The sequence below is a fragment of the Hylobates moloch genome, unplaced genomic scaffold, assembly GCF_009828535.3.
Source record: "Hylobates moloch isolate HMO894 unplaced genomic scaffold, HMol_V3 SCAFFOLD_15, whole genome shotgun sequence".
Lineage (NCBI taxonomy): Eukaryota > Metazoa > Chordata > Mammalia > Primates > Hylobatidae > Hylobates > Hylobates moloch.
In genome coordinates, this window is record NW_026652290.1 from 63,411,199 (window position 1) to 63,438,060 (window position 26,862).

At 40.4% G+C, this 26,862-nt stretch overlaps 1 protein-coding gene across 5 annotated transcripts in view; it reads left to right on the forward strand.

Moving 5' to 3' along the window:
• Positions 1-26,640, forward strand: part of XPO1 (exportin 1) — a 61,780-nt gene extending 35,140 nt beyond the window's left edge. For 4 of the 5 annotated variants that reach the window (XM_032176537.2, XM_058429114.1, XM_032176539.2 and 1 more), the window contains 21 exons: positions 1,030-1,091; positions 1,305-1,349; positions 3,467-3,648; positions 4,417-4,465; positions 4,541-4,660; positions 6,333-6,461; positions 7,750-7,908; positions 9,297-9,494; positions 10,638-10,776; positions 10,945-11,126; positions 11,212-11,368; positions 11,495-11,658; positions 12,920-13,054; positions 14,918-15,101; positions 15,429-15,535; positions 17,978-18,172; positions 20,209-20,377; positions 21,233-21,367; positions 21,777-21,936; positions 23,007-23,103; positions 25,606-26,640. In XM_032176537.2, the coding sequence (XP_032032428.1) occupies positions 1,030-1,091; positions 1,305-1,349; positions 3,467-3,648; positions 4,417-4,465; positions 4,541-4,660; positions 6,333-6,461; positions 7,750-7,908; positions 9,297-9,494; positions 10,638-10,776; positions 10,945-11,126; positions 11,212-11,368; positions 11,495-11,658; positions 12,920-13,054; positions 14,918-15,101; positions 15,429-15,535; positions 17,978-18,172; positions 20,209-20,377; positions 21,233-21,367; positions 21,777-21,936; positions 23,007-23,103; positions 25,606-25,752 (2,915 nt within the window). In that variant the 3' untranslated portion in view covers positions 25,753-26,640. The remainder of the gene's footprint in view (positions 1-1,029; positions 1,092-1,304; positions 1,350-3,466; positions 3,649-4,416; positions 4,466-4,540; positions 4,661-6,332; positions 6,462-7,749; positions 7,909-9,296; positions 9,495-10,637; positions 10,777-10,944; positions 11,127-11,211; positions 11,369-11,494; positions 11,659-12,919; positions 13,055-14,917; positions 15,102-15,428; positions 15,536-17,977; positions 18,173-20,208; positions 20,378-21,232; positions 21,368-21,776; positions 21,937-23,006; positions 23,104-25,605) is intronic. The other variant, XM_058429115.1, reaches the window with a different exon arrangement.
• Positions 26,641-26,862: the final 222 nt, after the last annotated feature.

A 26,862-nucleotide genomic window follows, 5' to 3' on the forward strand; every position in this document is an offset into this window, starting at 1 on the left:
AGGTTGCAGTGAACCAAGATTGTGCCTCTGCACTCCAGCCTGGGCAACAGAGCAAGACCGTCTCCAAAAAAAAGAAAGAAAAGGCCGGGTGCAGTAGCTCACACCTATAATCCCAGCACTTTGGGAGGCTGAGGAAGGCAGATCACTTGAGGTCAGGAGTTCAAGATCAGCCTGGCCAACATGGTGAAACCTTGTCTCTTATCGAAAATACAAAAATTAGCCAGGCATGGTGGTTGATGCCCGTACTCGGGAGCCTGAGGCAGGAGAATCACTTGAACCTGGGAGGCAGAGGTTGCAGTGAGCCAAGATTGTGCCACTGCATTCCAGTGTGGGTGACATAACAGGACTCTGTCTCAAAAAAAAAAAAAAAAAGAAAAGAAAAGAAACACCTGAAACCAAATTATGATGAAATAAACTTGAATAGCAGTTTGTTATAGGCTGGGTGTGTTGGCTTGCTCCTATAATTCCAGCACTTTGGGAGGCCCAGGCAGGAGGATCACTTGAGCCTATGAGTTTAAGACCAATCTGGGCAACAATGCCAGATCCCATCTTTAAAAGTGTGAATAACACATTAAATTCATTGAATTTTTTTTAAGTCTCGCTCTGTTGCCCAGGCTGGAGTGCAATGATGTGATCTCTGCTCACTGCAACCTCTGCCTCCCGGATTCAAGTGATTCTCCTGCCTCAGCCTCCCGAGTAGCTGGGATTACAGGCGCCTGCCACCACGCCCAGTTAATTTTTGTATTTTTAGTAGAGACAGGGTTTCACCATGTTGGTCAGGCTGGTCTTGAACTCCTGGCCTCAGGTGATCCACCCACCTCAGCCTCCCAAAGAATTACTGGGATTACAAGCGTGAGCCACCGCACCCGGTCAGAATTTTTTTTAAATGCCAATACTGGCGACGGGATTAGAGCATATTAACTGATTTTACTTAGTCATTCCATTCCCACATTAATTAGTTCTCAAAATTTATTTGCATGCTACAAAAGAGCTCAACAATTTTTTTATTACGTGCAATTTTTTTAATAGGAATAAAAAAATACGTTGTTGGCCTCATTATCAAGACGTCATCTGACCCAACTTGTGTAGAGGTAAGAGTTTATTTTGGAGCTTATTGGGAGAGCATAAAATCATTTAGATATTGAGTCTGACTACAACCTAATTCTGTCAAGACACATAGTCATACATATGCACAGTCAGTCATTTGCAGTAGAGCTATAATCATTTGTTAGGAGGATTGTCTATGGTTATATTCTTATTTATACTTACCTCAGGGTCTCATTTAATCTTTTACTTTTCCTTAGAAAGAAAAGGTGTATATCGGAAAATTAAATATGATCCTTGTTCAGGTAAGCTTTAACTTAACTGTTTTCCTTAGAAGAATTATGCTTATTATTTGAACAAAATGTTTGACCTACTTAGGAAATAAAGTATACTAATATTTTGCAGAAGTAGTGATAGTATTCTTACAGTAATAGGTAACCTACTGTCTAGTACTTGAATGTTAATTTGCTGTGGCAGGAATCATCAAATAACGTTAAAGCCATCATTTATATGGCTGCAGTGTGGACTGGACTCTATGTTGGATTCTTTTTTATCTTTTCTTTTTGGAGACAGTCTCGCTCTGGTACCCAGGCTGGAGTACAGCGGCACTATCTCGGCTCACTGTAGCCTCCACCTCCCGGGTTCAAGCGATTCTTCTGCCTCAGCTTCCTGAGTGGCTGGAATTACGGGTGCTTGCCACCACGTTTGGCTAATTTTTTGTATTTTTAGTAGAGACAGGGTTTCACCATGTTGGCCAGGCTGGTCTCAAATTCTTGACCTCAGGTGATCCACCTACTTCGACCTCCCAAAGTGCTGGGATTATAGGTGTGAGCCACTGCACCTGGCCGGATTGTTTTTTAATTTTCTGATATGCCTGTGCATATTTCTCCTTTGCGTGTATCTCTCTCAGTCCTTTGATTTCCTCATCCTTCTAATTGATTTCCATGCTTAGTCCTTAAACTGTCTATGTAGACTAAATTTATAATTTTTATGTTTATCTGTTTTCTATAGTAATATCATAAATTTTTTTCCAGAGAACCTTGGTATGTGTGGGGGAAAAAAACAGTAACTTCTATTTAAATAAGATTTAGAAACACCCAAGTTTCCAAAAATTTTAGTGTATTCAGTAATTAACTCCAGCTTTTATTATACTTTAGAGCTTTCTGTTAGCCCTTCTCTGAATGGGGAGAGAGAGGAGAGAATATAAAGAAGGTTAACATGTATTTTTATAATCTGGGAAATCCCTTGTGTGTGCCATAAATAGTCCAGACTTGCATACAAATATAATGCAGTTCATGAGGCTTTTGGTTAAAAGTTTATTCAGGCCCCGATTGCAGTGCTTCCTTTCTTCTAAATTCATATATCCAAACCCTACTACCTTTCAAGGCTCAAATTTCATCCAATAATAAACTGTCTTAACCAGTCACTTTTTATCACCAATAGTTAGTTAGATCCTTAAATCTCCTAGGATAATTTCTTTTTTTCTTGTTTGAAACGGAGTGTCGCTCTGTCGCCCATGCTGGAGTGCAGTGGCACCGTCTCAGTTCACTGCAACCTCTACCTCCCAGGTTCAAGCAATTCTCCTGCCTTGGCCTCCCGAGTAGCTGAGACTACCGGCCCGTGCCACCACCCCTGGCTAATTTTTGTATTTTTAGTAGAGACGGGGTTTCACCATGTTGGCCAGGCTGTTGAGTTTTTGTCTGTTTTTTCTGTGTGTGGTTTTTTTGTTTGTTTGTTTTTGAGACGGAGTCTCATCCTGTTGCCCAGGCTTGAGTGCAGTGGCCTCATCTCGGCTCACTGCAACCTCTGCCTCCCAGGTTCAAGAGATTCTCCTGCCTCAGCCTCCCGAGCAGCTGGGATTACAGGCACCCGTCACCACGCCTCACTAATTTTTGTATCTTTAGTAGAGACAAGGTTTCACCATGTTGGCCAGGCTGGTCTTGAACTCCTGACCTTGTGATCCTCCCTCCTCGGCCTCCCAAAGTGCTGGGATTAGGAGCCACCGCGCCCAGGCTGGCCAGGCTGTTCTCAAACTCCTGGCCTCAAGTGATCCGCTCACTTTGGCTCCCCACAAAGTGCTGGGATTATAGGTGTGAGCAACCGTGCCCGGCCTCCTAGAATAATTTCTACATATCTATCAGGCAGATACTAATACACAGACAGACCCATTAGACAGATTGGACCTTTCATTAGGATAACTGAAAAGGGTCCTGGGGCGATTAAGATAAAAGACTTTATCTGTGTTTTGTTTTCTACCCAGTATGGCGAAAAGGGTGGCACATTTCTTCCTTTAATAAAGGAGGAGAAAATGAAAAATGGTTTATCCTTACTCCTGCCTTTATCCATTACATAATTTCTTTGAAGTTTGTTTTATTTGCCTTTGAGAAATGAAGTGCGATTAACATTTCATGTCTTATTTTAGATACTGAAACAAGAATGGCCCAAACATTGGCCAACTTTTATCAGTGATATTGTTGGAGCAAGTAGGACCAGCGAAAGTCTCTGTCAAAATAATATGGTGATTCTTAAACTCTTGAGTGAAGAAGTATTTGATTTTTCTAGTGGACAGATAACCCAAGTCAAATCTAAGCATTTAAAAGACAGGCAAGTAATAATTATGTTTTAGAATTTTAAAGTAATTTCTGAAACAATTTCAAGCAATTTGGATGTAAATTGTAGATATTTTAAGGAACTATGATCAGTAATATGTTAAATTGCTTGTAGTGGTTTTCAACTACAGATTAAGAAATAGTCCTAGACGTGGCCTAATAATTTACCTCTGAAGGTTGAAAAGTGAATTATTCAAGATACACTTCAGGAATTGTTTTGTATGGTAACTAGTTAATAGATTCTAAGCAAATGATTTGTGTCCAAACACACGTATTAGTTATTTTATTTTATTTTGAGACAAGTCTTGCTCTGTTGCCTGGGGTGGAGTGCAGCAGCGCAATCTTGGCTCACCGCAACCCGCCTCCTGGATAGCTGCGACTGCAGGTGCGTGCCACAGCGCCTGGCCTCAAATCAGTTATTATCTCTGCTTCTTGTCAGTTCCCCAATTGTTAACAATAGTGTTCTTTTTAAAACAAAACAAAACAGAAAACTAGATTTGCCTCTAATAGTAAGCAACCGGTATAAACTATAGGTATACTTCCATTTGGTTTTAAACATTTGTTGTAGTCATTAGGAAATCTTTTCCCCCTTGGGTTGCCCAGGCTGGTCTCAAACAATCCTTTTGCCATGGCCTCCCAAAGTTCTGCAATTACAGGCATGAGCCACTGTACTGGGCCTTAATCATTTTTATTAGTATTATAGATAACTGATACTTATTTCTGTGTCTTCTAAATCTGGTATTTTTGTGTTTTTTTTTTTTAGCATGTGCAATGAATTCTCACAGATATTTCAACTGTGTCAGTTTGTAATGGTAAGTGTTTTTAATTTCATTTTTAAAAATAACAATAATAGGAAAGCAATTATTTACAAGTGTGTTTTGTTATAGGAAAATTCTCAAAATGCTCCACTTGTACATGCAACCTTGGAAACGTTGCTCAGATTTCTGAACTGGATTCCCCTGGGATATATTTTTGAGACCAAATTAATCAGCACATTAATTTATAAGGTACAGTGAATACATTTCAGTTATTTGTCACTGGATAGCCACGTATGTTCTTTTCACATGTAAAGCTCTCATCTCTGCATTCTAAACCTTATTCAACCTTGTTTCTAACACGAGGACACTGCTCAGAAGAAATTTCCCATATTCACACCTAGTAAATTATTTAAAGTGAGTTTCAAATCTGATTCTGCCACTTATACCATGTAATTTTATGAATTCATTTTTAGCAAACAATGGATTTGATTATATTGCTATCTTTTAGTTGAGTAAGTTACATTGAGGTAAGTCAAGTGCTATTTCTGAAAAATGAAAAGTCCATCTTTTAACTGATAATTTAAAATTGATACCATGTTACGTCTTCTTTAAGTTCTGTAATGGTTTAGCCTGGGCAACATGGTGAAACCCATCTCACTAAAAATACAAAACAGTCAGGCGTGGTGATGCATGCCTGTAGTCCCAGCTACTCGGGAGGCTGTGGCAGGAGAATCTCAAACCCAGGCGGCGGAAGGTGCAGTGAGCCAACATCGTGCCACTGCACTCCAGCCTGAGCAACAGAGCGAGACCCTGTCTCAAAATAAATAAAGTTCTACAGTGGTTTATCCAGAGATAATCACTGTTACCAGTTGGTTGTATTATATTTTCAGATGTTTTCTTGACTGATATAATGAATAAATTAAGTATCTAATTGGAACATTATAACTTGACCTCTTCAACTTCGTAGTTTAGTTTGGTAACATAATATGGATTTATAGTATTTGAATGATCAGTTTATTGCTTAATTAAGTTATGTAAAAACCTTTCTATTGTCAACAGTCCTACAGAGGACATTCTCAGACGTAAGATATTATGCAATTGTCCAAACATTAATTTATTTAAATATTTTAATGTTTAATTACCAGATTATTAGGTATGTTTATTTTTCAGGTTTTAATGCCCCCTGATTTCCAACCCCAGACGATAACTGTTTATCTTTTCAACAATAGAATATATAAGCCAATTTTCCCATATTCTTACTACTCTTAGATATATTGAGCATTTCCCAAAATTCTAAGCAATCACAAGTTTTAGGTCCTGTGTAATTACACAGAAAGTATAACATTTCTAAAAGTCATATCACAGATTCTAGGAAAGTTGTTAAGGAGCCTTGTTATTTTAGATGTCTAAGGACACATCAAAAGAAAGCAGTTTAGGCCAAGCGAGGTGGCTCACGCCTGTAATCCCAGCACTTTTGGGAGGTCGAGGTGAGCAGATCACGAGGTCAGGAGATTGAGACCAACGTGGCGAAACCCTGTCTCTACTAAAAATACAAAAATTAGCCGGGCGTGGTGGCATGCGTGTGTAGTCCTAGCTATTCGAGAGGCTGAGGCAGGAGAAGCGCTTGAACCCAAGAGGTGAGGTTGCAGTGAGCCAAGATCAAGCCCCTGCATTCCAGCCTGGGCGAGCGAGACTCTGTCTCAAAAAAACAAGCAGTTTGCTCCTAAAGCATTTACTGTATATTGGGCAATAAAATTCCCTCAGTATATCTGCATGATAAAATACGTTCATTCACTTGGCCTGTTTTTGACGTCTACCCCTATATTTAATTGTTAAAGCCTTTTTCCTTTTAATTGTGAATTTTAAGTAAAGTGTGCGTCAGGCCAATTAATTTTATGGTTCCCTCCCCCCTTTTAAATAGTTCCTGAATGTTCCAATGTTTCGAAATGTCTCTCTGAAGTGCCTCACTGAGATTGCTGGTGTGAGTGTAAGCCAATATGAAGAACAATTTGTAACGCTATTTACTCTGACAATGATGCAACTAAAGCAGGTAATGTAATACTATCTTGAAAATTGGCTGAATAATTTTAGTGCCTTAGAAAATACCAAATTCCAAATGAGTTACTTTAGAAAAACGTATCATAGATAAGCCATAATCTTGTATTTATTACGTAAAATTTGTAGTAAGCTACCAATTTTTATGATGTTTCCAAAAATTTCTTAAAATTCAGGTTTGGGGTGTGTTGTGGTAATTTATTTCTGCACACTTTAGGAGCTTGGTCTTTTGGGAGATGCCTGACCAGACAGTGGGAAACCTGGGACTTGTTCCTGACATTGTGTCTGAAGGAATTCTTTTCAGCCCTCGTTTGATTGGTTATCTATTAAATGATCTAGAAGGTTATTCATAATACTGTGTTCATGGCCAGGCATGGTGGTTAATACTGTAATCCCAGAACTTTGGGAGTCCAGAATGGGAGGACCAGTTAATGCCAGGAGTTCGAGACCAGCCAGGACAACATAACCAGACCATTCCTACGAAAGATTTAAAAAATAGCTAGCTGTGGTGTTGCACACCTGTAGTTCCAGCTACTCTGGAGGCTGAGGCAATAGGATCACTTGAGCCCATTGATTCAAAGTTAAAATGAGCTATGGTCACACGATTGCACTCCAGCCTGGATGACAGGGCAAATCCCTGTCTCTTTTAAAAAGCAAGGAAAGATAGATTACTGTGTATGTTTGTGATCTGAATGAATGAATTGATTATTTTTACATTTTCAATGTCAGTGAGAAAGGGATAAGTCCAATACTAGAAAAATTTAAAGGCTGTGATAGCGGCCTTACTAGTTGCAATGTGATTTATTTGAGAAGAGTCAAAATCTAGGTCCTAGAGATACAAGAATAGGTATACCAGACCTAGGAGTTCTGTATGTGGTTTAATATTAGCAAAAGGGTGTTGGGATATTAGGGCTTAAAAATAATAGTGTTGGCTGAGTGCAATAGCTCACACCTTTAATCCCAGCACTTTGGGAGGCGAAGGTGGGAGGATTGCTTGAGCCAGGAGTTCGAGACCAGCCTGGACAACATAACAAGATACCGTCTCTACAAAAATGTTAAAAATTAGCTTAGCGTGATGGCACATACCAGTGGTTCCAGCTACTCGGGAGGGGCTGAGGTGAGAGGACTGAGCCTAGGAGGTGAAGGCTGCAGTGAGCTTTGGTCATACCACTGCACTCCAGCCTGGAGAGAGTGAGACCTTGTCTCAAAAAAAAATAATAAAATATAAGTGTCTTTTGTTGTTTTATAAAATGCAAACTGATTGTCCCTTTTAAAATTTGCAGATGCTTCCTTTAAATACCAATATTCGACTTGCATACTCAAATGGAAAAGATGATGAACAGAACTTTATTCAAAATCTCAGTTTGTTTCTCTGCACCTTTCTTAAGGAACATGATCAACTTATAGAAAAAAGATTGAATCTCAGGGAAACTCTTATGGAGGTAATATGTGGAGCCTTTGCTCCTAAAATTCTGCTCTACCTACTAATAACTCCTAAAAGTGCCTTTTTTCTAAAATATATATACCTTTTGAGATTTCTTTTATTACTTAATATTTTATCTGTGCATTATATATATTCTCAATTCTGAATTACAGTTATAAGCCCAGTTTTCTGATTTTATGTTCTCCATAAAGCTAGGACTAAAAATTTATAATCAAAATTAAATTACTAATTATTATATCATTTCTAAGGTTAAAATTCTAAAGACCTTATTTTAAAATTTCAGTTTTAATTCAAATAACATACATTTGTTCATTTAAAGATACACAATTCATCGTGTAATCCCAGCACTTTGGGAGGCGGAGGTGGGTGGATCACTTGAGGCAGGAGTTCGAGACCAGCCTGGCCTACATGGTGAAACTCCGTCTCTATTAAAAATACAAAAAAATTAGCTGTGTGTGGTGTCACGTGCCTGTAATCCCAGCTCTCAGCTCGTCAGGAGGCTGAAGCACGAGAATTGCTTTAGCCCAGGAGGCTGAGGTTGCAGTGAGCCAAGATCACCTGGGTGACAGAGCAAGACTGTCTGAAGGAAGAAAATCTCTCTCCTTGTCTCTCTCTCTCTCTCTCTCTCTCTCTCTCTCTCTCTATATATATATATATATAAATTTAAGTGTATATATATATAAACATAAGTATATATATATACACACGTACACACAATTCAGTGGCATATTAGTATATATACAATGTTATATAACCATTAATACCTAGATCCAAAACATTTTCATCACCCAAAGGTGACCCTTTACCCATAAAACAGTCACTTTCTCCTTTGTTCTCTCCCCAACTTCTGGCAACCATTATTTTGGTTTCTGTCTCTGTAGATGTATCTATTCTGATTATACCATATAAAGGGAATCATGCACCTTTTGTGTCTGGTTTCTTTTATTTGGCGTCATGTTTTCAGTGTTCTTCCATGTTGTAACCTGTATCAATACCTCACTTTTTATCATGGCTGAAGAATATTTTCATTGTATAAATATTCAGTATTTTTTTTGTTGTTCTGTCCTCTGTGATGGCACATTTGGGTTGTTGATACCACTTGCCTATTGGCACCCAAGGCCTTTTAAATAAATGTCGTTCCATTAGGAGACATGATAAAAATATGTATTGATCAACAACTATGTGAGAGATTTTTGAAGTGCTTTAGGGCATGTCAGAAGAAGCAGAGTTACTCCAGAGTTTACTGTCTATTTGATAAGTATTGAAATCTGAGTTGTGATGAATAAAACATGAATTTTTATTTTCCCTTAAGGTGTAACAAGTGAAAAGCAATTTGAAGTTGGTAATGTTTAAGAATTATTTTAATAGTTTTGGTCTTCTGTGTAGGCCCTTCATTATATGTTGTTGGTATCTGAAGTAGAAGAAACTGAAATCTTTAAAATTTGTCTCGAATACTGGAATCATTTGGCTGCTGAACTCTATAGAGAAAGTCCATTCTCTACATCTGCCTCTCCGTTGCTTTCTGGAAGTCAACATTTTGATGTTCCTCCCAGGAGACAGCTATATTTGCCCATGTTATTCAAGGTAACAGGGTGGTTGGTTGAGTGTTCTTCCTGTTGCATACTGTGGTTTTGAGGTCTGAATGCAAATACTTCTAATTTATGTAAATAGATTAGCTACGGCCGGGCGCGGTGGCTCACGCCTGTAATCCCAGCACTTTGGGAGGCCGAGGCGGGCGGATCACAAGGTCAGGAGATCGAGACCATCCTGGCTAACATGGTGAAACCCCGTCTCTACTAAAAATACAAAAAAATTAGCTGGGCGAGGTGGTGGGCACCTACTTTGGAGGCTGAGGCAGGAGAACGGCGTGAACGCCAGGGGGCAGAGCCTGCAGTGAGCCGAGATCGCGCCACTGTACTCCAGCCTGTGTGACAGCGAGACTCCATCTCAAAAAAAATTAAGAATAAAAAATAAAATAAATTAGCTACAAAAAGAGAACCCAACAACTTCTCCATGGATGTGGAAAACTAGAACATGAAAAGAGTTGAGTCTAGAACCTTGATTCTCAAGAGTGTGGTCCTTGTCTCAGTATCAACATTGCTTGTGATTTCGTTAGGCAAATTCATTGGCCACCTGCCAATGTACTAAACCAGAGTCTAGGAATGAGACACAGGATCCTCCTGTAACAAAAGTTGGTTAAAAAAAAAATCACATTAAAACACACTGAAATAATTGTTAAGCCATTTTTGTAGAATTACAGTGAAAAAAAATTTTTCTTTTGGAGACAGGGTCTTGCTCTGTGGCTCAGGTTGGAGTGCAGTGGCGTGGTCATAGCTCACTACAATCTTGAACTCCTAGGCTGAAGCAATTCTCTTGTGTCAGCCTCCCAAGTAATTGGTTGCAGACGCACCACCATGCCTAGCTAATTTTAAATTTTTTAGTTTTACTTTATATTTACATAGTTTTTTCTGTTGCACTTTAAGCCCCCCAGTATTTTTATTGTTTTAGAGATTGGGTGTCACTGTTGTGCTCAGGCTGCTCTCAAATTCCTGGCCACAACAGTTCTTTCTGCCTCAGCCTCTGGAATAGTTGGAATTACAGGCATGAATCCCTACACATGGCTGGCCTGTGGTTTTTTTGTTTTGTTTGTTTTTAACTAAGCTTCTACACTAATGATTTCAGTGATCTAACGATTTTTTTTCTTGATTGATATATTGTTGAGTATAGGTCCGTTTATTAATGGTTAGTCGAATGGCTAAACCAGAGGAAGTATTGGTTGTAGAGAATGATCAAGGAGAAGTTGTGAGAGAATTCATGAAGGATACAGATTCCATAAATTTGTATAAGAATATGAGGGAAACATTGGGTAAGTTAATAAATACTGTTAATCTTTACCTTTATAAATCTGTTCTGGGGTGGAAATACGTTTTAGGAAATGTACTTGTAGTTTCTAAATATTTTCTAAACGTATTGTTAATCATCAGTAAAACTCTATGCTCATTATTTGCATTTCAAACCATTTTTTTCTTTGTAGTTTATCTTACTCATCTGGATTATGTAGATACAGAAAGAATAATGACAGAGAAGCTTCACAATCAAGTGAATGGTACAGAGTGGTCATGGAAAAATTTGAATACATTGTGTTGGGCAATAGGCTCCATTAGTGGAGCAATGCATGAAGAGGATGAAAAACGATTTCTTGTTACTGTTATAAAGGTATGCAAGGGATAGGTATGAATTAGAATTGCTAAATAAGTATTATGTTGTTACAGTAAATAATACAAATTTGTCTTATTTACAGGATCTATTAGGATTATGTGAACAGAAAAGAGGCAAAGATAATAAAGCTATTATTGCATCAAATATCATGTACATAGTAGGTCAATATCCACGATTTTTGAGAGCTCACTGGAAATTTCTGAAGACTGTAGTTAACAAGCTGTTCGAATTCATGCATGGTAAATCTCTTTCTTTACTATATTTTGTTTTTATTTTTATTGAAGAAAATAAATGAATGTTTTTGTCTTGTTAGAGACCCATGCTGGAGTCCAGGACAAAATAAATGAAAGTTTTTGTCTTGTTAGAGACCCATGATGGAGTCCAGGACATGGCTTGTGATACTTTCATTAAAATAGCCCAAAAATGCCGCAGGCATTTCGTTCAGGTTCAGGTTGGAGAAGTAATGCCATTTATTGATGAAATTTTGAACAACATTAACACTATTATTTGTGATCTTCAGCCTCAACAGGTATGTTAAGCACTGAGCATATGTTATTTTTAGAAAGTAACACCTGTATCAATCTGTATGTATCAATGGAAATAGGAGGGCAACTATTGGATCCAATAGAAGTGTTTCTGATTAAATTTTCTTTCTTTTTTCCTTGAGTCAGGGTCTTACTCTGTTGCCCAGGCTCGAGTGCAGTGGCACTATTACGGCTCACTGCAGCCTTGAACTCCCAGGCTCAGGTGGTCCTCCCACCTCAGCCTCGTGGGTAGCTGGGACTACAGACATTCACCGCCATCACACCCAGCTAACCTTTTTTTCCCCCCTTGGTAGAGATGGGGTTTTGCCAAGTTGCCCAGGCTGGTCTTGAACTCCTAGCTTCAAGCGATACGCTTGCCTCAGCCTCCCAAATGATTTTATATGTGTGAGCCACCACGCCCAGCCTGGTTAAATTTTCGTAGTGAGACAGATTCTTGATGAGAAGGTTGTTAGGCTGTTGTCCTATGTAAAATTATTCCTAACAAACAAAATCAGGTGGTTTTTTTTGTGTTGTTGTTGTTGTTTGGTTTTTGGGGGGGAGGCGGGTGTGTGTGTTTGTGTGTGTGTGTGTGTTTGAGACGGAGTTGTGCTCTGTCGTCCATGCTGGAGTGCAGTGGCGCAATCTCGGCTCACTGCAACCTTGCCTGCTGGGGTCAAGCGATTCTCCTCTTCAGTGGCTGTGATTAACACGTGCGTGCCCCCACGCCCAGCTAATTTTTGTATTTTTAGTGGAGACGGGGTTTCTGTTGGTCAGGCTGGTCTCAAACTCCTGACCTCATGATCCGCCCGCCTCAGCCTCCCGAAGTGCTGGGATTACAGGCGTGAGCCACCACCATGCCTGGCCAGTTTGGGTTTTTTGTTTGTTTGTTTTTTGAGATGGAGTCTTCCTCTGTCACCCAGGCTTGGAGTGCAGTGGTGCAATCTTGGCTCACTGCAACCTCTGCCTCCCAGGTTCAAGCAATTCAAGCCTCCCAAGTAACTGGAATTATAGGCACCTGCCACTACGCTTGGCTAATTTCTTTGTATTTGTAGAAGAGATGGGGTTTCACCACGTTGGTCAGGCTGGTCTGCAACTCCTGACCTCAAGTGATTGGCCTGCCTGGGCTTCTCAAAGTATGGGGATTACAGGAGTGATCCACCGCACCTGGGCCAAAATCAGTTTCAAGACATTTGTGAATTGCTTGTGTGTGGTTTTCCTTATTAGGGTGTATAACATAAAAGTTAAATTGTCTGCTTTTTAAAATAGGTTCATACGTTTTATGAAGCTGTGGGGTACATGATTGGTGCACAAACAGATCAAACAGTACAAGAACACTTGATAGAAAAGTACATGTTACTCCCTAATCAAGTGTGGGATAGTATAATCCAGCAGGCAACCAAAGTAAGTATTTCTACTTTTTCTTAAAGTTTTCATGGGATTTAACAAGACGGTTCTTTACAAATGTATTGAATTCAAGCCTTTTAACATGTATGTGTGATCCATAAGTGCTTTTATGTGTGGCTTTGTACATTTTATTTATTTATTTTTATTTATTTATTTATTTTTGAGACGGAGTCTCGCTCTGTCGCCCAGGCTGGAGTGCAGTGGCGCAATCTCGGCTCACTGCAAGCTCCGCCTCCCGGGTTCACGCCATTCTCCTGCCTCAGCCTCTCCGAGTAGCTGGGACTACAGGCGCCCACCACCACGCCCGGCTAACTTTTTGTATTTTTAGTAGAGGCAGGGTTTCATCGTGGTCTCGATTTCCTGACCTCGTGATCCGCCCGCCTCGGCCTCCCAAAGTGCTGGGATTACAAGCGTGAGCCACCGCACCTGGCCTGCTTTGTACATTTTATTATCTGGGCCGGGCGTGGTGGCTCACGCCTATAATCCTGGCGCCTTGGAAGGCCAAGGCAGGCGGATCACTTGAGGCCAGAAGTTCGAGATCAGCCTGGCCAACATGGTGAAACCCTGTCTCTACTAAAAATACAAAAATTAGCTGGGCGTGGTGGCACATGCCTGTAATCCCAGCTACTCAGGAGGCTGAGGCAGGAGAATCACTTGAACCCAAGAGGCAGAGGTTGCAGTGAGCCGAGATTGAGCTACTGTACTCTAGCCTAGACAACAGAGCAAGACTCCGTCTCAAAAAAATAAATGAAAAATCTGGGCCGGGCACAGTGGCTCACGCCTGTAATCCCAGCACTTTGGGAGGCCAAGGCGGGCGGATCATGAGGTTAGGTGATCGAGACCATTATGGCTAACACAGTGAAACCCCGTCTGTACTAAAAATACAAAAATTAACTGGGTGTGGTGGCGGGCGCCTGTAAGTCCCAGCTACTCAGGAGGCTGAGGCAGGAGAATGGCGTGAACCCGGGAGGCAGAGCTTGCAGTGAGCCGAGATCACGCCACTGCACTCTAGCCTGGGAGACAGAACGAGACTCTGTCTCAAAAAAAAAAAAAAAACAAAAAAACTATATTACTTCATTCTTAAGTACATATAGACAAAAAGGCTTTTGTGTTCGTTTTTACCGTTTGGGATTATAAATATGGTTTAGGATAAGGGAAGTGTAATGGCTTTTGCTTTGGTAATTATGTGGATTTTTTTTTTTTTTTTTTTTTTTTTTGAGATGGTGTTTCACTCTTGGTGCCCAGGCTGGAGAGCAGTGGCGTGATCTCACTGCAACCTCTGCCTCCCAGGCTCAAACAGTTCTCCTGCCTCAGCCTCCCAAGTAGCTGGGATTACAAGCAAGCACCATCACGCCTGGCTAATTTTGTATTTTTGGTAGAGACAGGGCTTCTCCATGTTGCTCAGGCTGGTCTTGAACTCCCGACCTCAGGTGATGCACCCAACTCAGCCTCCCAAAGTGCTGGGATTATAGGCGTGAGCCACCTCACCTGGCCATTATGTGGATAATTCTTTTTTTTTTTTTTTTTTTGAGACACAGTCTCGCTCTGTTGCCCAGGCTGGAGTGCAGTGGTGCGATCTCGGCTCCCTGCAAACTCCATCTACCGGGTTTACGCCATTCTCCTGCCTCAGCCTCCCGAGTAGGTGGGACTACAGGCGGCTGCCACCATGCCCGGCTATTTTTTTTTGTATTTTTAGTAGAGACGGGGTTTCACCGTGTTATCCAGGATAGTCTCGATCTCCTGACCTTGTGATCCGCCTGCCTCGGCCTCCCAAAGTGCTGGGATTACAGGCGTGAGCCACTGTGCCCAGCCGTGGATAATTCTTATGTGATAAATGGAATTTGCTTTTTTTCCTCCAAGAATGTGGATATACTGAAAGATCCTGAAACAGTCAAGCAGCTTGGTAGCATTTTGAAAACAAATGTGAGAGCCTGCAAAGCTGTTGGACACCCCTTTGTAATTCAGCTTGGAAGAATTTATTTAGATATGCTTAATGTATACAAGTGCCTCAGTGAAAATATTTCTGCAGCTATCCAAGCTAATGGTAGGTGATTCTGATTTCTTATACAATGCAGTCTAAACAAATCACTTCTCTTCTGTTGCCTTAGGTCAAACATTTGATGTTTTTCACAGATTTAAATCAGACCTCCCATTTCCCAGATGACCCTAGACATATTTAAAACAGTTATGTATACCTTTCCCTTTTAAAAGGGAAAGCTTATTTCCCATAAAGCTTATTTTCCCAATAAATTTTGTGAACTTTTGGCTTTAAACTTTTTAATGGTAAAATGGAATTGCATCTAATGTACACCTGAGTACCACTGTATAATTTTAGTGGTAAAATTAGATTCCATTTGATTCTATTTTGTAGGTGAAATGGTTACAAAGCAACCATTGATTAGAAGTATGCGAACTGTAAAAAGGGAAACTTTAAAGTTAATATCTGGTTGGGTGAGCCGATCCAATGATCCACAGATGGTAAGTGAGAGATGCTTTGCTTTTGATTTTTAATGTTGATGCTGTGTTTTATGGAATATGCTATACTCTATTATGTGCATTTTGCTAATTTAAAGCATATCAACTTTGTGGTTATTTTATGGCATTTTATTTATTGTAGTCCTTACATTAATATACTAATAGCTATATTCCATCTTCAAAAGAAACTGCTGTTAATCAATAGCGAAGGGTGGTGATACGTAACAAGATAGCTAAGAAAATTGGGTCATTTTATGTTTCCATAGATAGGTTAGGAGGATTTAGTTAATGGAGTATAGGTGCAGTTTTTGCATTCCTCTTTATTTTTTGAGACATTTCTCTGTCCCCAGGTGGATGAATGGCTGACTTGGCCTGCAATCCCCCTCGGTTCGGTTTCCACGCCCGGCTAATTTTTTTGTATTTTTAATAGAGACGGGGTTTCACCATGTTAGCCAGGATGGTCTCGATCTCCTGACCTTGTGATCCGGCCGCCTCAGCCTCCCAAAGTGCTGGGATTACAGGCGTGAGCCAGCGCGCCCGGCCTTCCTCTTGATTTTTAGAACAATTGCTAGAGCTACAAAGTTGTCATTACTTTACCTCTTTAGCAAAGTGACTGCTTCCCAGATTAAAGGCTTGAAAGTCTTTTTTACACTCTTTTTAAATGATTTGCAGAAAAGGAAATCATTTTCAGTAATAAAAACCAGCTGTGTATGCCTTAACTTGTAAAATTGTGAATTAGTTTTAGGTTTTAACTGTATCGTTTCATTCTTTTTATTCACTTGAGCCTTGGGAGATTCAAAAAAATTCTATTCTAATACTGCTATTAATTGGAATAGTGTTTTTTGTTTGTTTGTTTTTAACAAGTGTGCTAGTTATTTTCATAATTTTGAAATTTCAATATTGTTTCTTGTTAAGGAAATACTTTTCAGTACACTTGTTCTGAATATAATTCTTGTGGAATACTTAAGTTGGCTAACCTAAATACTGAAAGGTTCTGAACATGTGTATTATGTGATCAGAACTGTATTTAAAATTTGAAAGCAGAAAGTAAGATGTATTGAAGGAATTGTGATGTTTGTAATTTACAAGAAGCTTGGGCACATGTCAGGAGCACAGTGGGAATAATACAAAGGGTATCATATTTTATAAGTAACATTAATGTTAAAGTTTGGGATATTTGTTCACATGAAACACTATGTTTATTTTCCTTGTCTTGGCTTTTCACGGTGGCTCATGCCTGTAATCCCAGCATTTTGGGAGGCCGAGGCAGGTGGATCACTTGAAGTCAGGAGGCTGAGGCATGAGAATCACTTGAACACCGGAGGCAGAGGTGACAGTGAGCCGAGATTGCACCACTGCACCCCAGTCTGGGCCACAAGTGGGAAACTTCGTCTCAAAAAAAAAAAAAAAAAGAAAAGAACAAGAAGTTACTCTTTAAGTATAACTCAGTTTACTTAGAATCATGAAAATCCTACTGGGCATCGTAGCATGCACCTGTAATCCCAACCACCAGGGAGGCTAAGGCAGGAGAATCACCCCAGCTCAAGTCCAGTTTAGGCAATATGGCAAGATTCAGTTTCAAAAAAAATAATAGAAATCCATAGTCTTTCTTATTTTCTGAGAGTAATTGATTGATGTTATTTCTGCTTGTGAAAATACCAGTTAGCATTCATTAGATTAAAACATTAGTCTGAGTTGGGCGGATCATGAGGTCAGGAAATCGAGACCATCCTGGCTAACACGGTGAAACACCCCGTCTCTACTAAACATACAAAAAATTAGCTGGGCGTGGTGGCAGGTACCTGTACTCCCAGCTACTCGATAGGCTGAGGCAGGAGAATGGCGTGAACCTGGAGGCGGAGCTTGCAGTGAGCCGAGATGGCACCACTGCACTCCAGCCTGGGCGACAGAGCAAGACTCCGTCTCAAAAAAAAAAAAAAAAAAAAAAAAGACATTATTGAGGGCTTGCTGGCTGCCATCTTACATATACAGTATACATAGAATCCTGATTCTGCCACCTAGCTTGGAGCCACCCACTGAATTTTGAGCCTCACTTTCCTTATTGTAAGAGTTTTGTAGCTGGGCATGGTGCTATACCTATAGTCCCAGCTACTCAGGAGACTGAGGCACAAGAATTGCTTGAACCTGGGAGGTGGAGGTTGCAGTGAGCAGAGATCACTCTGGTCTGAGTGACAGTGAGATTGTCTCAAAAAAAAAAAAAAAGTCTTGAATGACACTGTGTCCATGAGACTTCCCAACCCATTGTGATTTCCTGCTTTCTTTTGCTAAAAACTTTTAACGTAGGAAAACCTAATACAAACACAAGATTTTCCTATTTTCAGTAGATGATCATGCTTCATCTTATAGACAAGAATAACCATGTTGTTTAAAATAGTCACCATGTACCTAGATTAAAACATAACTTTTTTTTTCCCTCCCCAACAGGTCGCTGAAAATTTTGTTCCCCCTCTGTTGGATGCAGTTCTCATTGATTATCAGAGAAATGTCCCAGCTGCTAGAGAACCAGAAGTACTTAGTACTATGGCCATAATTGTCAACAAGTTAGGGGGACATATAACAGCTGAAATACCTCAAATATTTGATGCTGTTTTTGAATGCACATTGAATATGATAAATAAGGTGTGTAATATTTGAGTTATGTTATGTAAGGGGGAAATTCTGCAGGATAGCCTTAATTCTTGAAAGCTAAAGTATATCTGTGGATATAACATAATTTTAATGCCATGGAGTTTAAATATTTAAACTTGTATATTAGGGAAATACTTTCTTGGTTTTCAAGAACTTACTTCCCAGGAGTTTGAAACCAACCTGGGCAATATAGTGAGACTTAGTCCGGGCGCGGTGGCTCATGCTTGTAATCCCAGCACTTTGGGAGGCCGAGGCGGGCGGATCACGAGGTCAGGAGATCGAGACCACGGTGAAACTCCGTCTCTACTAAAAATACAAAAAATTAGCCGGGCGTGGTGGTGGGCGCCTGTAGTCCCAGCTACTCGGAGAGGCTGAGGCAGGAGAATGGCGTGAACCTGGGAGGCGGAGCTTGCAGTGAGCCGAGATTGCGCCACTGCACTCTAGCCTGGGCAACAGAGCAAGACTCCGTCTCAAAAAATATAAAGCGAGACTTCATCTCTACAAAAAGTTAAAAAATTAACCAGTCGTGGTGGCATGTGCCCATAGTCCCAGCTACTCGAGAGGCTGAAGTGGGAGGGTCACTTGAGCCTGGGAGTTCAAGGTGGCAGTGAGCTGAGATTGCGCCACTGCGCTCCAAGAAGAAGAATTTACTACACAGAATCTTGATTGGTAAAAAGTAAATATGGAAAACAGATTTTAACATTCACATGGTATGTAGCATTTATTGAAACCTCATAGCAGGTCAGGGCATCCTTTTATGAACATAGTTGTATTAATTGGTTTGAATAAATGAGAAAGTAAGTCTCATTTATTTTCTCATAAATGAGAAAGTAAGTCTCATTTATTTTCTCATAAATGAGAAAGTAAGTTGTATTAATTGGTTTGAATAAATGAGAAAATAGGCCGGGCGTGGTGGCTCACACCTGTAATCCCAGCACTTCAGAAGGCGGGCGGATGACCTGAGGTCAGGAGTTCAAGACCAGCCTGGCCAACGTGGCAAAACCCCATCTGTATTAAAAATACAAAAATGGCCAGGCGTGGTGCCTCATGCCTGTAATCCCAACACTTTGGGAGGCCAAGGCCGGTGGATCACCTGAGGGTCAGGATTTCAAGACCAGCCTGACCAACATGGTGAAACCCGGTCTCTACTAAAAAACAAAAATTAGGCTGGGCGCCATGGCTCACGCTTGTAATCCCAGCACTTTGGGAGGCCTAGGTGGGCGGATCATGAGGTCAGGAGATGGAGACCATGGTGAAACCCTGCCTCTACTAAAAATACAAAAAATTAGCCGGGCGTGGTGACAGGCGCCTGTAGTCCCAGCTACTCGGAGAGGCTGAGGCAGGAGAATGGCGTGAACCTGGGAGGCAAAGCTTGCAGTGAGCCAAGATCACGCCACGCACTCCAGCCTGGGTGACAGAGCAAGACTCTTGTCTCAAAAAAAAAAAAAAAAAAAAAAAAAATTAGCTAAAAAAAAAAAAAAAAAAAAAAAAAATTAGCTGGGCATGGTGCCACATGCCTGTAATCTCAGCTACTCTGGAGGCTGAGGCAGGAGAATCGCTTGAACCCAGGAGGCGGAGGTTTCAGTCAGCCGAGATTGCGCCATTGCACTCCAGCCTGGATGACAGAGTGAGACTGTCTCAAAAAAAAAAAAAAAAAGATATGTTAAGTGGACACATTTTACACGGTAACTTAAATTTTTTTGTAATCTGTAGTGGTGGTTTCAAATTAAAAACTTTTTAAAAGTGATAGTAGTAGTCTTACGGTAATAATGGTTTTGATGAGCTCTCCATTAAAAAGGTTCTCTTTCTCCTTCAATTTGATAACTCTTGTGCGTTAACGGAACAGTTTCACTTTCCGTGAGAGGTGGATTGTATTTTATTTGGGTTTACCTTTCAGGAGGCATTCTATCTTCTGTGGTTTATTGAAAACTCCAAACATTTATACTGGATTAAGCCTTGCTTTTCCCCTACTGTCTAGCACAACGAAGACACTGAAACATTATTTTGTTTCCACTACTTATTTTTAGGACTTTGAAGAATATCCTGAACACAGAACGAACTTTTTCTTACTACTTCAGGCTGTCAATTCTCATTGTTTCCCAGCATTCCTTGCTATTCCACCTACACAGTTTAAACTTGTTTTGGATTCCATCATTTGGGCCTTCAAACATACTATGAGGAATGTCGCAGATACGGGTAAATAAAAGATGTTCTTTTATTCATTTGCCTGCCAATCCAAAAATACAACTATAGTTACATAATTGTACATAGGAAAGTATTACTTGTTCACAGTTTTGAGTGTATGAATTACATATATGAACATCTGAGAAAATCCTATAAGCAGTTTAATCAACTGTTCCACTCCACTCCAAGTGAGTCCATAGGCAGAATTGAGTTATGGGGAGAGCGGCCTAGTAATAATTGGTTTGTGTAATACAAAGTTCTACTGAGTAGTGATGTTGTAGAAGTTCAGAAGTGATGTTGTAGAAGTTCGAAGCTTTTGGAAATGGTGAAAGGGTGGTAATAGTCATAACAGACTGTAATTTTTTTCCCATAGGTTTTTTTAAAATTTTCACGAGGTTCTTTATTTCAGTAGTTTTTGGGGAACAGGTGATTTTTGGTTACATGAGTAAGTTCTTCAGTGGTGATTTCTGAGATTTTGGTGCACCCGTCACCTGAGCAGTATGAACTCTACCTTGTGCGTAGTCTTATCTCTCATGTGTATGAACTCTACCTTATGTGTAGTCTTATCCCTCACCCCCTCCCGCCCTTCCCCACAAGTCCCCAAAGTCCATTATATGATCTTTATGCCTTTACATCTTCATAGTTTAGCTCTCACATAACTTAGATTATAATTTATAAATAAGCCAGCATTGGATATAGTTGTATTCCATTATTAATTTAAGAAACCTTAGGCAAGTAATTATTAGTCATCATCCCAAAAAAAAAGGGAGAACAGGGTTAGATTCAGAATACTTTAATAAGAGCTAAGTACTATCATGAGTGCTGTCAGTCTGTAGTAACTTTGCATTGGTATTCTATGTCTTTTAGGCTTACAGATACTTTTTACACTCTTACAAAATGTTGCACAAGAAGAAGCTGCAGCTCAGAGTTTTTATCAAACTTATTTTTGTGATATTCTCCAGCATATCTTTTCTGTTGTGACAGACACTTCACATACTGCTGGTAAGAATTTAATACGATTTAAATGTTAAGTGCCAGCCTGGTGCAGTGGCTCACGCCTGTAATCCCAGCACTTTGGGAGGTCGAGGTGGGGAGATTATGAGGTCAGGAGTTCGAGAACAGCCTGGCCACCATGGTGAAACCGTCTGTACTAAAAATACAATAAAAAATTAAAAATACAATAAAAATACCAGGCATGGTGGCATGTGATTGCAGTCCCACCTACTCAGGAGGCTGAGGCAGGAGAATGGCTTGGACCCAGGAGGCAGAGGTTGCAGCAAACTAAGATTGTGCCACTGCATTCCAGCCTGGGTGACAGAGCGAGACTCCGTCTCAAAAAAAAAAAAAAAAACACGCTAAGATCTATAGTTATATTACGTTTTGGAGTTAATAATTTTCTTCTTATCAACAGGTTTAACAATGCATGCATCAATTCTTGCATATATGTTTAATTTGGTTGAAGAAGGAAAAATAAGTACATCATTAAATCCTGGAAATCCAGTTAACAACCAAATCTTTCTTCAGGAATATGTGGCTAATCTCCTTAAGTCGGCCTTCCCTCACCTACAAGAGTAAATATACCTTTTAATAAACGTAGAATGTTCCTGGTCGGGCACAGTGGCTCACACCTGTAATCCCAGCACTTTGGGAAGCCTAAGGTGGGAGGATTGCTTGGGCCCAAGAGTTGGAGACCAACCTAGACAACAAAACAAGATCCTGTCTCTACAAAAAAATTAGTCATATGTGGTGGTGTGCATCTGTAGGACCAGCTGTTTGAGAGGCTGAGGCGAGAGGGTTGTTTGCATCCTGGAGTTTAAGACTGCAGTGAGCTATGATCGCACCACTGTACACCAGCTTGGGTGACAGAGTGAGACCCTGCCTCTAAAAAAGCAAAAAAGCCACGCATGGTGGCTCATGCCTGTAATCCCAACACTTTGGGAGGCTGAGGTGGTTGAAGCACAAGGTCAGGAGTTCAAGACCAGCCTGGCCAAGATGGTGAAACCCCGTTTCTACTAAAAATACAAAAAATTAGTCGGGCATGGTGGTGGGTGCCTGTAATCCCAGCTACTCGGGAGACTGAGGGAGAGAATTGCTTCAACGCAGGAGGCAGAGGTTGCAGTGAGCCGAGATCGTGCCACTGCACTCCAGTGTGGGCGACAGAGCAAGACTGTCTCAAAAAATAAAAAGGCTGGGCACGGTGGCTCACGCCTATAATCCGAGCACTTTGGGAGGCCTAGGTGGGCAGATCACCTGAGGTCAGGAGTTCAAGACCAGCCTGACCAACATGGAGAAACCCTGTCTCTACTAAAAATACAAATTAGCCGGGCATGGTGGCGCATGCCTGTAATCCCAGCTACTCAGGAGGCTGAGGCAGGAGAATAGCTTCAGAGGTTGCGGTGAGCTGAGATTGTGCGATTGTACTCCAACCTGGTAAACGAGCAAAACTGTGTCTCAAAAATGAAAAATAATTCTTGATTTAAAAAAAAATTGGGAAGCTGAGGCAGCAGAATGGCTTGAACCCGGGAGGCAGAGATTACAGTGAGCAGAGATTGCGCCACTGCACTCCAGCATGGTGACAGAGCAAGACTGTGTGTCTCGGGGAAAAATAAATCATTTTTAATCATTGTGTTTTGATTTGCAGTGCTCAAGTAAAGCTCTTTGTGACAGGGCTTTTCAGCTTAAATCAAGATATTCCTGCTTTCAAGGAACATTTAAGAGATTTCTTAGTTCAAATAAAGGTATGTATTTATTTGCTCTTGCAGAAATATTAGGGGTAAATGTGACCACTTAATTGTTACATTGTAGAATTTTTATCACTTGATTTGTCATGCCAAATAAATGGGGTTTCAAGATAATACATTTATACAATCTCTCTAATCAAAAAACCTGAGACTGGTAATAGAGTGAAAAACTAAAGTCCTATAAGGATAGATACATTTGAGATGTTATTCGGATAAACTTGATACTAATGTAATTCATTTTAGGTAGTCTTAAATGTATAATGGAATATTGGGTAAGAAAAACATTGGTAGTTCTTTTTATAATTTTATACCAATTTTGTTGAGGGAACCGTGAAAGTTACTAGATAGAATGTCTTTCTTCTGCTGTTATACAGTGCTTTATTCATACTTTTGGGAAGGGTTTTTCTTTGAACATCTTGCTTTACAGAAATTTGGAAGTACTGTGAAACCCTAAGTAGTTGATGAATAGTTTATCCATGATTGTTGAACAGAGTCAGTCTCGTAAGCTCTTAAATATTTTCTCCAAAATACAAAGGTTTTATTTTTTTTACTGTAAAAATATTAGCCAATTTTAAAAAAACTAATGAAAGTTAACCTAGGCTGGGCACAGTTGCTCATGCCTGTAATCCCAGCACTTTGGGAGGCCAAGGTGGTTGTATCACCTGAGGTCAGGAGTTTGAGACTAGTGTGGCCAACATGGTGAAACCCCCATCTCTACTAATAATACAAAAATTAGCCAGGCGTGGTGGCACACACCTGTAATCACAGCTACTTGAGAGGTTGAGGCAAGAGAATTGCTTGAACCCAGGAGGCAAAGGTTGCAGTGAGCTGAGATCACGTCATTGCACTCCAACCTAGGTGACAAGAATGAAGCTCCATCTCAAAAGAAAAAAAAAAGTTAACTGATAGCTACGAAGACTGATAATATAACTAAATTTAATGACAGTTATTAGCCTTAGGAGAAACATCTTTCTTGGTATCTTGGCATATGAAGAATTTTTAGCTGGGCGCTAAATCACACCTGTAATCCCAGCACTTTGGGAGGCCAAGGCAGGCGGATCAGCTGAGGTCAGGAGTTCAGGATCAGCCCGGCCAACATGGTGAAACCTCGTCTCTACTAAAAATACAAAAATTAGCCAGGTCTATGCCAGGCGCGGTGGCTCACGCCTGTAATCCCAGCACTTTGGGAGGCCGAGGCAGGTGGATCACGAGGTCAGGAGATCGAGACCATCCTGGCTAACATGGTGAAGCCCCGTCTCTACTAAAAATACAAAAATTAGCTGGGTGTGGTGGACGCCTGTAATCTCAGCTACTTGGGAGGCTGAGGCAGGAGAATCGCTGGAAGCCAGGAGGCGGAGGTTGCAGTGAGCCGAGATTGTGCCACTGCACTCCAGCCTGGGTGACGAGAGTGAGACTCCGTCTCAAAAAAAAAAAATTAGCTAGGTCTGGTGGCAGGCGCCTGTAGTCCCAGCTACTCGAGAGGCAGAGGCAGGAGAATCCCTTGAACCTAGGAGGCAGAGGTTTCAGTGAGCTGAGATCATAACACTGCACGCTAGCCTGGGCGACAGAGCAAGACTGCCTCTCAAAAGAAAAGGGAAAAAAGTGTCTGGGTACAGTGGCTCATGCCTGTAATCCTAGCACTTTGGAAGGCCGAGACAGGTGGATTGTCTGAGCTCAGGAGTTTGAGATCAGCCTGGGCAACATGGTGAAACTCTGTCTCTACTAAAAATACAAAAAATGAGCCAGGTGTGGTGGTACCTGTAATCCCAGCTGCTGGGGAGGCTGAGGCAGGACAGTTGCTTGCACCTTGGAGGCAAAGGTTGAGATAGTGTGCTAGGGCTACAGAACAAGACTCTATCACAAAGAGAACAAAAATTTGTGTGAATACATAGTAGGTGTATATACTTAGGGGATGGGATGCATGAGATACTTTGGTAGAAGCATACAATGCATAATAATCACATTGAAGAATATTTACTGTAAGGTATCACACCATGTTTTTTTGTTTTGTTTTTTTGAGACAGAGTCTCGCTCTTATCACCCAGGCTGGAGAGCAGTGGCGTGATCTTGGCTCACTGCAACCTCCACCATGCAGGTTCAAGTGATTCTCCTGCCTCAGCCTCCCAAGTAGCTGGGATTACAGGCGCCTGCCACCATGCGTGGCTAATTTTAGTAATGACAGGGTTTCACCATGTTGGCCAGGGTGGTCTCTTGACCTCAAGTATTCTTCCCATCTCTGCTTCCCAAAGTGTTGGGATTACAGGCGTGAGCCACCGTGCCGGGGCCCGTGATTCTTTTGTAACCCTTTTCCTTCCCAGTTAACAGGTTTGAGGTTCATTCAGCTATGTTGTATACTGTATCCCTATCCTATAATTTAAAACCCAGCCACTTTATGGATAATTTATATTCCTTCTCTAAAAAGGAAATTGCTCATCTATGATTTCTTTCTTTGCAAGTTGAAGTTTATTGTGTTGACATTTCAACTATCTGTTTTTACAGGAATTTGCAGGTGAAGACACTTCTGATTTATTTTTGGAAGAGAGAGAAATAGCCCTACGGCAGGCTGATGAAGAGAAACATAAACGTCAAATGTCTGTCCCTGGCATCTTTAATCCACATGAGATTCCAGAAGAAATGTGTGATTAAAATCCAAATTCATGCTGTTTTTTTCTCTGCAACTCGTTAGCAGAGGAAAACAGCATGTGGGTATTTGTCGACCAAAATGATGCCAATTTGTAAATTAAAATGTCACCTAGTGGCCCTTTTTCTTATGTGTTTTTTTGTATAAGAAATTTTCTGTGAAATATCCTTCCATTGTTTTAAGCTTTTGTTTTGGTCATCTTTAGTTTGCATGAAGTTGAAAATTAAGTCATTTTTAAAAATTTTACTTCATGCCCATTTTTGTGGCTGGGCTGGGGGGAGGAGGCAAATTCGATTTGAACATATACTTGTAATTCTAATGCAAAATTATACAATTTTTCCTGTAAACAATACCAATTTTTAATTAGGGAGCATTTTCTTTCTAGTCTATTTCAGTCTAGAAGAAAAGATAATGAGTAAAACAAATTGCGTTGTTTAAAGGATTATAGTGCTGCATTGTCTGAAGTTAGCACCTCTTGGACTGAATCGTTTGTCTAGACTACGTGTATTACAAAGTCTCTTTGGCAAGATTGCAGCAAGATCATGTGCATATCATCCCATTGTAAAGCGACTTCAAAAATATGGGAACACAACTTAGTTATTTTTACACAGTTCTTTTTGTTTTTGTGTGTGTGTGCTGTCGCTTGTCGACAACAGCTTTTTGTTTTCCTCAATGAGGAGTGTTGCTCATTTGTGAGCCTTCATTAACTCGAAGTGAAATGGTTAAAAATATTTATCCTGTTAGAATAGGCTGCATCTTTTTAACAACTCATTAAAAAACAAAACAAAACAACTCTGGCTTTTGAGATGACTTATACTAATTTACATTGTTTACCAAGCTGTAGTGCTTTAAGAACACTACTTAAAAAGCAAAATAAACTTGGTTTACATTTATTTTTCCTTTATTGACTCAGATTTATTCCTATATTAATGATAGTGGGTATTTGTGTTTAAGCATCAAGTAACATTTTAAATGAAGTTGGACCCCTTAATTTACAAACAAGATTTCTAAGGTTATTGTTCCTAGTAAATGCAGCAGTTGTGTAAAATGAACATGTTCCTAAGATACCTTTTGTTCCCAAGAAACAAATTCCTCCGTGGCATTTTGACTCGTTT